The following is a 13,840-nucleotide window of genomic DNA, read 5'->3' as shown; positions in this document are numbered from 1 at the left end:
TCATAGCTCAACCCCCTCAACTCCGGTATGAGCCTAGTAAACCTCCTCTGCACTCCCTCCAAGGCCAAAATATCTTTGCACATGTGCGGCGCCCAAAACTGCACACAGTACTCCAGCTGCGGCCTCACCAATGCCCTATACAGCCGCAGCAAGATCTCCCTACTTTTATATTCAATTCCCCTCGCTATGAAGGCCAGCATCCCATTCGCCTTCCTGACCACCTGCTGCACCTGCAAGCTGGGTTTTTGCGACTCATGCACAAGGAAGACTCACATTCCAGCTATTATCTTGCAATTGCGTCTGTCTATATATGCTGTGCTTGTGAGCCCAACTCTCCAGTCACCTAAACCTGCTGGACTTTATCCTGGTATTGTGAGACTTCTTATTGTGCCCACCCCAGCCCAACGCCAGCATCTCCACATCTCTAATAATGGTATGCTTTGTCTGTATAGCATACAAGAAACCACTTTTCACTGTATGCTAATGCATGTGACAATAATAAATCAAATCAAAACTATGAATAGTATGCCCTGTCTGTGTAGCGTGCAAGAAACAATGGGCAGTGCAGTGGCACAGTGGTTAGCACTGCTGCCTCACAGCACCAGTGTCCTGGGTTCAATTCCCAGCTTGGGTCAGTGTCTGTACAGAGTCTGCATGTTCCCCGTGTGTCTGTGCGGGTTTCCTCCGGGTGCTCTGGTTTCCTCCCACGCTCCAAAGACATACTAGCTAGATGCATTGACCATGCTAAATTCTCCCTCAGTGTACCTAAGCAGGCGCTGGAGTGTGGGGACTATGGGATTTTCACAGTAACCCCATTGTAGTGTTAATATAAGCCTACTTATGGGCAATAAGTACACTTTTAAACATTGAATACCCATACCTGTGATGATAATAATAAATCAAATCAAATCATTGCTCCAGCAGGCTGAGATGCCTATTAGTGATGGGCAGCTCAGTGCAATTTCAAAGAAGCCTGTTCTCAAATGGCTCGAGCTTCTTCGCTGTTTTGGCTTCCAACACCCTCTCCCCACACACACACACACACAAGGGGATGATTGGCGTCCGGGTGCCAATCTAAGCTCCCGGTTTCGGCCGTGTTTTGTATCACGTTGGCTGAAATTACTGATCCAGTTGGTTATCAGGGTGACCCCGGCACTGTTTCTGTTTCCTGATTTCGTTGTGACGCATTTCAAAGGAAATGAAATCGAAACTCATGCTTGGCCGCGCTTTAAAAACATGGGCAGTGAAAGCGGATTGCTTAGTCCAATCAGTTCTGCGCTCACACTGTTCGCACTCACTGAGCAGTGGGAGCTAGCGGAGTGCTGTGTATCTGCAGTCAGTAAGGAGTCTTACAGCATCAGGTTAAAATCCGACAGGGTTTATTTGGTAGCAAACTGCACTCAAATGTGAATTGAGACCAGGGTGCAGATAGAAGAATCAGGTAAGAACTAAGATATTCCCCAGAAATTTGAGGTAATGATTCAATGCAGTATCTACAGCTGACATTATTTTAAATCAATATTACTTTCCTAGAATAACAATTATTGCAAGCATGTGTTGATAAGATATCAGTATTTATTTTCAGTGCGGTGTTGAGGCTGATACGTTCCTTTCTGACCAACAGGAATTCTGGCTGTTTTGTTTCTTTCAACTATCCTTCTCCCTGAAATTCCCCTCTTTTCAAATTTTGACCATGTTAAGACTTCATATTCCCCAGTACAGCGGAGGACATGGATTTTCATCAGTTAATAAAGAATGCTGATGGAGCTTATCACAATAAACTGAAAAGGGTTTATAGATTGAGTGGATTGAAACTGGTTAATGGATGAAGTTTCTTATTTTTTTAAAGAAATCAGTTGCTCAAATCTGTTTCAGAATCCAGCAAACAAAGCACCTGGGTCACTGTCTGTGTGGAGTTTGCATGTTCTCTCCCTCTCTGTGTGGCTTTCCTCCGTTAGCTCCGGTTTCTCCTACATTCTGAAAGACGTGCTGGTTAGGTGCATTGACCAGAACAGATGAATTTCACAGTAACTTCATTCATAGAAAAGAGGCCATTCGGCTCAAAAAGTGTGCACCCACCACAGTCCCACCCAGACCCTATCCCTACAGCCCCATGCATTTACCCTAGCTAGTCTCCCCCTAACACGAAGGGGCAATTTAGCATGGCCAATCCACCTAACCCGCACATCTTTGGACTGTGGAAGGAAATCGGAGCACCTGGAGGAAACTCAGGTAGACACAGGGAGAATATGCAAACTCCACACAGACAATGACCAAAACTGGGAATTGAACCTAGGTCGCTGGCGCTGTGAGGCAGCAGTGCTAACCACTGTGCCACCGTGCTGCCCTTTGCAGTGTTAATGTAAGCCTTGCTTGTGACCAGTAAGTAAACTTTATTTTTACATTTTGGCTGGAAAAGCTGATCTCTGTTTAGAGATTGGACATTGGTAAGGATGCAGACTTCAGTTCCAGGAAATTGGAAAGAAATGGACACCAGGGTTTTGATATTTCCAAATAATATTGTTTCCTTTAACAAGGTCTGATGGTTCTTTTCCAATCACTGCTCTATGTAATTGCAATGAACAGACTATCAGGTAAACTGTTGACTCCACTAGCTCTTCGTAAACAGGAAATAAAATATATTTCCACCTACCTGGTGACATTCAGGGTTATTAGTATTCATACACAAGTAAGAATTGACCAGCTCCTGCTTGCATTTAGTTTTCTATTGTGTCAAGAAATATCTTGGCATGGTACATAATCCAAACCTGTCTCTCCAAATCAGTGATTAACAAGGGTTTCATGATTCTGGCAGTCACTTCATTTTTCATGTCAGACTGTAATCATAAGGAGTATTAAAGTTACTGTGGCAACTAATTTGTTTACTATTTCACATATTAGAGAGCTGTCAACATACTGTTGCTTACATATAAAGCTTTAAAATTTCTGTTTATAAATGTATTTCAATCTGTAGGAAGATCTCTTTAGGATAATTAATCCGTTGATGGATTAAGTTGTTGCCTGATCCTGAAAATGATTGAGTACTATTGAACCTTTCTGCATGCGGTTTCTTTTCTTTCAGCAGGATTAAAACCAAACATAAAGTGTTTGGAACAGAAATACCTGACACCATTTAAGTGGCAGCTGGGTTATGTGATGAATGTAATGCATCCCAGGGTTCTGAAGGAAATGGCAGAGGTGATAGTGGATGCCTCAGTGATTATTTTCCAAACCTCGCTGGATTCCGGGGAAGTGCCGGAAGACTGGAAAACGGCTAATGTTATGCCGCTGTTTTAAAAGGGTAGCAGGCAAAAGGCAGGGAATTATAGGCCGGTTAGTTTAACATCTGTTGTAGGAAAAATGCTGGAATCCGTCATCAAAGAAGAAATAGGGAGGCACCTTGAGAAGAATTGTTTGATAGAGCAGACGCAGCATGGTTTCGTTAAGGGGAAGTCGTGTCTGACAAATTTATTGGAATTCTGTGAGGATGTGACTAGCGCGGTGGATGGAGGGGAACCGGTGGATGTGGTGTTTGTCGATTTTCAGAAGGTGTTTGATAAGGTGCCGCACAAAAGGTTGTTACAGAAGGTTAGGGGGCATGGAGTTGGGGGTAAGGTGTTAGCGTGGATAGAGGATTGGCTGTCTAATAGGAGGCAGAGAGTAGGTATCAATGGGTGCTATTCGGATTGGTGGTTGGTGACTAGTGGAGTGCCCCAGGGATCGGTGCTGGGGCCTCAGCTATTTACCATTTATATAGATGATCTGGAGGAAGGAGCTGAGTGTAGGGTGTCGAAATTTGCTGATGACACAAAGATAAGTGGAAAAGCAAATTGTGCAGAGGGTGTAGAAAGTCTGCAGAGGGATCTAGATAGGCTAAGCGAGTGGGCGAGGACCTGGCAGATGGAATACAATGTTAGCAAGTGTGAGGTTATCCACTTTGGCAGGAATAATAGTAGAAGGGACTACTATTTAAAGGGCGAAAAGCTGCAGCATGCTACGGTGCAGAGGGACTTGGGGGTCTTTGTGCATGAGTCGCAAAAACCCAGCCTACAGGTGCAGCAGGTGATCAGGAAGGCAAATGGGATGCTGGCCTTCATAGCGAGGGGGATTGAATATAAAAGTAGGGAGGTCTTGCTGCAACTGTACAGGGTACTGGTGAGGCCGCAGCTGGAGTACTGTGTGCAGTTTTGGTCACCGCACTTGCGCAAGGATATTTTGGCCTTGGAGGGAGTGCAGAGGAGGTTCACTAGGCTGATACCAGAGTTGAGGGGGTTGAGCTATGAGGAGAGGCTGGATAGACTGGGCTTGTACTCGTTGGAGTTTAGAAGGATGAGGGGGGATCTTATAGAGATGTATAAGATGATGAAGGGGATGGATAGGGTAGAGGTAGAGAGATTCTTCCCGCTCAGAAAGGACAGCAGGACTAGAGGGCACAGCTTCAAGATAAGGCGGGGAGACAGTTTAGAACGGAGTTGAGGAGGAACTTCTTCACTCAAAGGGTGGTGAATCTCTGGAATTCTCTGCCCGTTGAAGTGGTGGAGGCTACCTCGCTAAATATATTTAAGACACGGGTAGACAGGTTTTTGGTAGGCAAGGGGATTAAGGGTTATGGGGAGAAAGCGGGAAAGTGGAACTGAGCCACTTCAGATCAGCCATGATCTTATTGAATGGCGGGGCAGTCTTGAGGGGCTAGATGGCCTACTCCTGCTCCTATTTCTTATGTTCTTATGTTTGTGAAGAGGTTATGAACAAAGAACAAAATCAGCCTGGGAAACAGGCCCTTCGGCCCAACGAGCCCACGCTGCCATCTCAACACCACCTCTCTACCCATGACCCCTATCTAATGTTTTATGGCCATCCAGATTGAGGGAAAACTGATTTAGGGACAATTTATTCCTGCCAATCAGCCTAACAGCACATCTTTGGGGTATAGGAGGAAACCGGAGTACCTGGAGAAAACCCACGCAAGCACGGGGAGAATGTGCAAACTCCCACAGACACTGGCCCAAATCCATGTGTCTGCACAGCAATCAGCGATAGTCACTGAGCTGTCGTCTTGCCCAGTATCTTGTCCAGTTTAGGCACACACTAACGACATGAAGCACTAGACCAATCTCGAACAACCAAGAGCAGCCCCAGTACGACCCATTGCGTGTATGCCCCTCGTTGGACACGAGGTGGACCGACTTAAAACCTGTGAATGAAAAGGAAAAATAACATTATTATTGTACCATATCCATTTACCTTTCCAGGGACGCCCCAATGCTAATGACCCTTATTTAAAACAATCTCCTATATCCACCCATCTCCAACCCACTCATGTGACTGTCTAAGTTACTCTTAAATGACTCTTGCGTGTTTGCCTCCACCACCTTACTTGGCAGAGCATTCCATACCCCCACTACCCTCTGTGTGAAAAACCTCCCTCTAATATCTGTGTTATACCTCTCCCCCCTCACCTTAAGCCCATGGCCCCTTGTCCTATGTGTCTCTATCATAGGAAATAGCTTACCTCTGTTTACTCTATCTATACCCTTCATAATCTTATATACCTCTATTAGATCCCCCCTCAGTCAGCGTCTTTCAAGGGAAAAGAGCCCCAATTTCTTCAATCTTTCCTCATACCCCAGTCCTTCCATACCAGGCAACATCCTGGTAAACCTCCTCTGCACTCTCTCCGGAGTCTCCACGTCCCTCCAGTAGTAAGGCGACCAGAACTGGACGCAGTACTCTAAATGCGGCCTAACCAACGTTCTGTACAACTGCAACATTAGACTCCAGCTCTTATGTTCTATACCCCTTCCTATAAAGGCTAACATACCATAGGCTTTCTTCACCACACTCTCCACTTGCACTGCCACCTTCAAAGACTTGTGCACTTGCACCCCCAGGTCTCGCTGCGATTCTATACTCCTTATGGGCTTACCCTTTATCATATAACTCCCCCCTACATTATTCCGGCCAAAATGCATCACCTCACATTTATCCGGATTAAACTCCATTTGCCATGTATCTGCCCAATCAACTAGCCTATCAGTAACCCGTTATATTGCCAGACACTGCTCCTCACTGCCCGCCAATCCAGCCATCTTGGTGTCATCAGCAAATTTGCTGATCACACCACCTACTCCCTCTTCCAAATCATTTATATACACTGCAAAGAGAAGAGGTCCCTGTACTGAGCCCTGTGGCACACCACTAGTGACAGACCTCCAGCTAGAAAAGGACCCCTCCACTACTACTCTCTGACTCCTCTTTGCAAGCCAGTTCTCTACCCATCTAGATACCTGACCACGTATCCCATGATTAAGGAAGAAGGAAGCTATATCGGCAAAACTATTTTGGAAAAAGCTATCTTCAGAACAGGTGTGGCGGAGGACAATGGAATGGAGTCCTTACAGGATGTGGGGTGTGAAGAGTTATGTTAACTATTTCAACATTGTGCTACAAGAATAGAGCAGAGGCTGTGGACACCAGTCATTAACTTATCTCCTAAGCCCCTCAATGTCTCTGTAAACTAGAAGTTTAGTTACAAAAACATTAGAAACTTGACACCATCAAATAAACAGTGGTTCACTTGATCAACATTTGGGCTTCAGATTCAATATCCAGGCCCCTAATACACCAGAATCCTGTGGTTGCAATGATTTACAGGATGGCTTTCTTCAACTTGCCAAGCTCACTTCAACATCCATCCTTGTGATTTTTTAGGGGAACAGCTTCCCCTCCCAAGTCACATACATTAGATGTATACCCAGCAGTTCTATAGTTACTGGCTGAAAATCCAGAAATGCCCAACCCAACACCATTTTGGGAGCACCATCATTCAAACGACTATAGCGGTTCAAGGTTGAGGAGGTGAGGGTACGTCTTGGGGCAACTATTAAAACTTCAATATTTTTCAGCTCACATCTCAGGAAGGAATAAGCAGGCATAATCTCTGTCAGCAACAGTGCGATTAAAATTTTATTGGAAGTTAACGACTGATCTATGTTTCCGTTGTGGATCCCACCAAAAATAAGGTATAGTTTAGTTTATTAATGTCACGTGTAGGCTTACATTAGCACTGCAACGAAATTACTGTGAAAATCCCCTAGTCAGCACACTCCAATGCCTGTTTGGGTACACTGAGCGAGAATTCGGCATGGCCAATGCACCTAACCAGCACGCCTTCCGGACTATGGGAAGAAACCGGAGCACCCAGAGGAAACCCATGCAGACATGGGGAGAACATGCAAACTGTGCACAGACAGTGACCTAAGCTGGGAACCGAACTTGTGCCTCTGGTTCTGTGAGCCAGCAGTGCTAAGCACTGTGCCACTGTACTTCTGCCATGTACCAATCGCTTAATGATGAGTTAAAATTTTGTAGAAAATTAGTGTAGACAAAATTTGTTACTAGGTGAAGTTACTACAAAGCACAGTAAGGATTTGCCTTGCCTTGGACTTTTCCATTGAAATTGTTCTTTGTTTTAATCTGTGCAGGGGAGTTGTATTGTATTCCAGCTGTCAGTAACTGCGTTTCTTACATTCATTATTCTTGAAACTGTCGGAAAGATGCGCCACCTGGTCTATATCGTGCTGATCTTATCTGCTTCTTTCAACACAGGTGAGAGGTAGATTTATGCCATTAAGTTGATAGATTTCCAATAATTGCAATGTTATACTTCACCCTTCTGCAATATTATGAAACCATTTCTTCTTTTTAAAAGGAGCTATTAATTGTGAAACAAGTGAGCATAAAAGGCTCAAGATAGGAACTCTTGAAGCTGCTTTTCCAAGATAGAAAAGACATGCATTTAGTTATTGTACCTGTCAACATAGAGGTTATGAGCTCAGATTAAAGCTTTGGAATTTTGAAAGTGATCAAGCATAATGTTTATTTGGGGCAGGCAGCAATCAGAAAGAACTGAATTATGGTGAAGAAAGGCAACGGGTCTGATATCAAAGCATTCACGCCACCAAGAAAAACAGAATCATAGAATGTCCACTACTTCATTAGTTCAGATAGAAAGTGCAGACGAAATCACAGATTATCTCAGTTGGGATTTGTAATGATTTGAAAAGAAAATTATGGGATGGTGTACCAATCAATTCTGGAGTGCATCTTGTTAACTCTTAACTATCCTTGGGCGTATGCAAAGGTAATGGTGGACACATGTCTTTTTGTTGTGAGTACCGTACTGAAAATCTTGCATATACCCGACACTTTCTACAACTATCAGTGCAATTACAAAGTGATCCACTGATTACAAAATGTTTAAAGGTGCTATTTAATTGCAATTTGGTATCCTCTGACACAACTGAGTAATGAGATGTGAGATCTGATAGTGTGTTTATATATAAAAGTAAAATATTTTTCAAAGACAAAAATTAAAAGCGAATGTTCTCAGTGTTATTAATTTGCATCCCTCTACAGGTTTATGTTCAAAGTCACGTGATTCAGGTAATTCCTCTTCATCCTCTCCCCTTGCTCAGATGCTTTCCATTCTGTGCTCTGCAGCCATAGCATCCATAGGAATCGTAAACCACTGTTATTTTTATTGCAAAGAGGAGCTTCTTGTTTTCTCCTGAATATCTCCTTACTGTGTATTCTATAAGGTGGAAGATGATCGGGCTGGAAGATGGAACATTTTCCTACTTTTTGTCTGTGCCAGGATAATTTACTGCTTTAGAAAAGTGACAGCTGGACATTTCTGGCTATTTTTGCACACAGGGGCTTGTCCGAAAATAGCCCAGTGCAGGTTGCAGTCTGAAAACCAGTTCCTTAGCCACCAACAACAGAAATAGAAAATCTCAGCAGTTCCGACAGCACCTGTGGAGAGAGAATAGAGCCAACATTTAGAGTCTGAATGACTCTTCATCAGAGCTGACCTAGCCACCAACCTTTCCCAATTCAGCAAGCTTGTGTAAATGTTGCCTCCAGCTGCATGAGAACTGATATCAATAGCATGGCAGTTAGTAAAACAAAGTACCTTTGGCAGTGCCGCATTATAATTCTTGGGGCTCTTTTGGGCCTATCTGCAACCCTCAGTAACTCCCTCTCCCTTGCCTATTAAAGCCTACCCCAAAAGGAGATGCCTGGGCCGCTGCTCTCCAGCACTGAGACTCCAGGGCATTTCTAATCAGTTTCTTGTCCAGTGGAGTTCAGTGGAGCTCCTTGAATTGTAATAGGTGGCTGTTTATGGACATAATTTGCAACTTCTAGATTACCCCCATCTTTGGCTGAGATTCCTGGCCTGCGGCCTCTAGAGTTGAACAATAATATGTCCCTGACGTTATTAGTGTCCATGTTGAGAAGTTTTTTTTAGGTGCATTTCACGCATAGTCTATTAACTGGTAAAGTGAAAATTGATATTTAATTTGACTAACTTCTGCATTAATGATTTAACAATTAAGAAAGCTATGGAATAAGTAGCATGTCTGACTGTTGAACACTTGTGTAATGTTTGTGTTTGGTCCACGTATTTACAGGTTGGTCAACTGCCGCCTGGATTGCAGGAGGAGCAGGTAACAAAGCAATTTGCATTGATAGAGTCCCCTAACTCTCTCAGGATCTGTTAAAGTGCATCCTAATCAGTCATCCAAAGATATGTGGGTTAGGTTGATTGGCTGTCCAAAATTGCCCCTTAGTGTCAGGGCAATGGAGCAGGGTAGACACATGGGCTTACAGGAATAGGGCCTGGGTGGGCATGGCTGCCTCACAGCACCAGGGACCCAGGTTCAATTCCGACCGAGGGTCACTGTCTGTGTGCAGGTTGCACATTCTCCCTGCATCTGCGGGTGCTATGATTATTGTCCGTGCAGACTCGATGGGCCAAATGGCCTCCTTCTGCACTGTAAGGATTCTATGATTCTATGATGTGCAATCACTGTTGTTTTGTAGGGAATCGGGACCACCAATAATTCAAGTGACTCACTAGGGAGCTTTTATCAAGTAGTTTATTTAAGAATATAGTTCACATGTACAGCAAGAAAATTAGCAAGAAACTTTATCAGTTGCAAACAAGAAACAAAACAATCACTGTGATGTATAACAAAGATCTCTAATGTTTTCCAATTAAAACCAAAACTCATAGACAACAAAAAACATTTTTACAGGTTTAACACAGCACAGAATAATGCTCACATAATACTGGAATCCAGTTCCCTAGGTTGAATGCTGATTTCATATAATCTTGAAAACTCAGAGCAGTTTGTAGTCATCAGGTCCCCTAAACACCAAAAAACATAAATTCTTTATTGCAACGTGGCAACAAGCCTTTCTTTCAGCTAACTGGTAAAACTTTCAAAGCAAAACAGAGATAAACTTCTTTCAGCTATACTTCTAACACTGCAGCCAAAATAAAACCACAAACAACCCTCATCACCTCACCAAGACGCAGTTTTTTTTTTCTCCTCCCACCAATCATATCACCTAAAGTTGTGAGCTGAGGAACACTGACAGTGAGAGCTGCAGCATCATGATTTTTTAAAAAATCTCTTAAAGGGGCACTAATGTCACACGGTACTTTTCGATTTGCTATGGTTGCGATCTCTATAACCAACGGGCCAAGCAGGGTGTGGTATCACAATGCAAATTCTTAGTCCACTTAGCAAATGACTTTATTGTTCTGTTTCAGTTGTTGCCGTGGCTGCAGCTCCCATCGTGGTTGGTGCAGCTGGCTTTACTGGTGCTGGAATAGCAGCTGGATCATTGGGAGCACAAATGATGTCTGCGGCTGCGGTGGCTAATGGAGGAGGTGTAGCAGCTGGTGGTATCGTAGCAACCCTCCAATCTGTTGGTATGATTCCATGTGGTTTTCTAAGTGAAATCAGGGAACAGTTATGAAGGTCGATCATGATATAATCAAGGGTCTAATGTCTCACCCCTCCAAGTGTAGAGCGGTGAAGTTTTATATGTGGCCAGGAGTCTATGGAAGGGGTCTGTAGTTTCTCAGTTATTGTCCTGACTGGGACTAACATAGTGATTACTGAACAGTTAGTATCGGGTGGCTGTGATAGTAAGACTCCAATGATGCCAGGTTTATTTAATATGAAATGATGTTGAACAACAAAGCAACTAGAAAATGCTCTGTTATGTAAATTATATTTCAAAATGACTTTTTCATGCTTTGCAATAACAGAGCGAAAGGTTTTGCTCCCATACAATTGTTCCTACATATCAGTGTGGCTATTCAGGAAGAGAGCAAACTTGTATCCATTTCTCAGTAACTTCCATATTAGCAAGATTGGCAGTGGAGGTTATTTAGCTCCACTGGTTTTTTTGTTTCAAAGAATGCTTAGCAGAATCACACAACTGTTAGACAGAAGAGGACCATTCACCTTTGATATTGGAGTAGGCCATTCAGCCTTCCAGCCTGCTCCACCATTCAATAAAATTCTGGCTGACCTGTTTATGTTGGAGTTTCATCAATATATATCAGGAAGGATAAGGCTCCCAATACTTATCACTGGGGACAGACCTTCCGCCACCCCGAAAAACATTAATTAGCCGTTAGTGTTTCCTGTCACTCAGCCAATTTTGTATCCATGTTATTGCTTTCCCTTTTTAATCCATCAGTTTTAACTAGTGCCACCACTGTGTCTGTTGTGTGGCACTGTATCAAATGTCTTTAGGAAGTCCATGTACACCTCATCAACAGAATTGTCCTTTCTGTTACCTCTTCAAAAATCTCCAGTAAATTAGTTAAATATGATTGTCCCTTAAACTATCTGTGCTGCTTTCCTTAATTAACCTGCATTTGTCTATGTGATCATTAATTTTGTCCTGAAGAGTACTGTGGTAGAGATTTTCATGAACGTTGAAACTTCCCCTCTCTGCTGTTAGCGCTACTACCCCAGTCTATAGTCAGAGAATTAATGTCATCCGTTATAACTGCTCTACACCTCTCTGTAATTTCCTTAACAATTAGTTCCTCTACATCCTCTACACTAGTTGGTGGCCTATGGACTACATGGAGCAAGGTCATTGAACCATTTTGGTTCCTTAACTCGAACCAAATAGATTCTGTCCTTGATCCCTCCTGGGATATCCTCTCTCTCTCCGGCCCTGCAGTGTTCTTCTGTATCAGTATGGCCACTCCTACTGTTTCTTCCTTTTCAAACTTTCATAAACATCTTGTAACAAAACCTGCCCTTTTCTGAGCCAGGTTTCGGTAACAGCCACCACATCGTGGCCAGCATTGTGAGGCCCCGCTTGCCTGCTCCAGCCCACCCCCAGTGGATTACAGCGAGCCATTTGTATCTCCATTCAGTTTGGGATCATAATATTCTGCTGGGTGGGAGGATTCGTATCTCCCACCCTATATCTCCATATCTTGTGCCAGTAACTCACTAGTTTTATTTACCACACTTCGTGCATTCAAATACATGCACTGTAACCCTGATTTAGACTCTCTTACTCTGACCCCGCCCTTTAAATTTTTATTACCCACTCTAGTGCTATTGGTCTCTCCCCAGTATTCTGTGCACCTCGGTAGTCCTCTGTGCTAATTCCTCCTGCCTCCCACAACCCTGCCAAGTTAAATTAACCCTAGCAAGTCACCCTACTAAGGATCTCAGCTCCTGTTCAACTTAGCTGCAACCCAGCCAGTCTGTACAGATCCTATCTGTCCCAATGTCCCGAGCATCTAAAGCCCTCTCTCATGTGCCATCTCTCCAATCGCACAATCATCTGTTTTATCCTCCCGCTTTTTTGCTAACTTGCATGTGGTACTGGGAGTAACTGGAGATTACTATTTGTGGTTCACTACACAGACAGTTCTGTGTGGGGAGGGAGGACCAGTTTAGAAAATGGATCATCGATATTGCTATATGTTAAATGTGTTTTTTTTCTTTTTTATTCATGAAGGAGCGGCAGGACTCTCTGCTGCGGGTACTGCTGCAGTTGGAAGTGTTGGCGGTGCTGCTGCCTGTGCTGTGAAAAAGGCTTTAGACTATTCAGAAGATGAATTCTAAAGTGATCATGCTGATTAAAGAAGATACTCTGCAAGCATCAGGCAACTCTGTGGGGGCTTAACTGGGGAAGAAGTAGCACTCTGTGATTACCTGTTGACTATTTTAAAGATTGGAGAAGTATTTTCAATCGTGGTAAAAGACGGTTATATCCTTTTGCTATTGTTTAATTGCCCTTTAAGAATTTTCTCAATTAGAATTGGACTAAACATTTGACATGACTTCAATCTCAGATTTTATCATTCTATAACTGGTCACCAAGTAAATGGAAACATTTGGTTCCTTGACCACATTTGATCGAAATGTCAAATGTTCAGTAGATGCTGTAAGTACAACATTGAATGTAATAACGTGTTATACAGCTTGTCTCCTGGGGGTAAGGATGATGCGATGTATATGTCCTTTTTAAGGTGTTCCTTGAAATGTACTTCTTTGATTAAGCTGTTTTAAAATCTTTATTTAGTGTCAGGTTGTGCCTGATGATGCTTCTGTCACATGCTACATGGGATGTTATGTTGCATTAAAAGGGTTATATAAATTCAATGTTGTTGTTTGTCATCTATCCCACCTCTCACCACAACCTTGCAGTAAAGCGTGGAGATATAAGTGGCTTTACAAGGTTCTCATGTGAAATGCATGAAGTTTTTGTGGGAATGTGGGGCTACTTCATAAATAAAGTATGCAACTCAAATAATACAAACAAAGAACAAAAAAAACAAAGAACATCCCAGCACGGGAAACAGGCCCAACGAGCCCGCACCACCGCATCATCCCACACCTACCCCGCCCTGTGTGTATGTGAGTGGAACCCCTAATGTAGCCAGATTCAGGGAAGAATAGTGTCAATTTGGTACACCAATCAGCTGAAGAGCACATCTTTGGGG

The 13,840-nt window shown here is 43.3% G+C and overlaps 1 protein-coding gene across 1 annotated transcript; it reads left to right on the top strand.

Moving 5' to 3' along the window:
- Nucleotides 1–1,246: 1,246 nt before the first annotated feature.
- Nucleotides 1,247–13,499, top strand: LOC145357895 (interferon alpha-inducible protein 27, mitochondrial-like). The gene is made up of 6 exons (XM_080211457.1): nucleotides 1,247–1,441; nucleotides 7,485–7,608; nucleotides 8,419–8,445; nucleotides 9,474–9,509; nucleotides 10,622–10,783; nucleotides 12,853–13,499. The coding sequence occupies exons 2-6, from the start codon at nucleotides 7,557–7,559 to the stop codon at nucleotides 12,957–12,959; spliced, it is 384 nt and encodes a 127-aa protein (XP_080067583.1). The 5' UTR covers nucleotides 1,247–1,441; nucleotides 7,485–7,556; the 3' UTR covers nucleotides 12,960–13,499.
- Nucleotides 13,500–13,840: the final 341 nt, after the last annotated feature.

The sequence above is a fragment of the Carcharhinus amblyrhynchos genome, chromosome 24 (assembly GCF_965287045.1).
Source record: "Carcharhinus amblyrhynchos chromosome 24, sCarAmb.v2.hapA, whole genome shotgun sequence".
NCBI lineage: Eukaryota > Metazoa > Chordata > Chondrichthyes > Carcharhiniformes > Carcharhinidae > Carcharhinus > Carcharhinus amblyrhynchos.
The sequence above is the reverse complement of the archived record's forward strand: the minus strand, read 5'-3'. Positions and strand labels throughout refer to the sequence as shown.

Bases quoted from the DNA above. Each gene is read 5' to 3' on its own strand.
- LOC145357895 (XM_080211457.1), top strand. From the start codon at position 7,557: ATGCGCCACCTGGTCTATATCGTGCTGATCTTATCTGCTTCTTTCAAC. The intron at 8,446-9,473 runs GTAATTCCTCTT...ACGTATTTACAG, and splicing joins TTCAAAGTCACGTGATTCAG to GTTGGTCAACTGCCGCCTGG. The intron at 10,784-12,852 runs GTATGATTCCAT...TTATTCATGAAG, and splicing joins AGCAACCCTCCAATCTGTTG to GAGCGGCAGGACTCTCTGCT.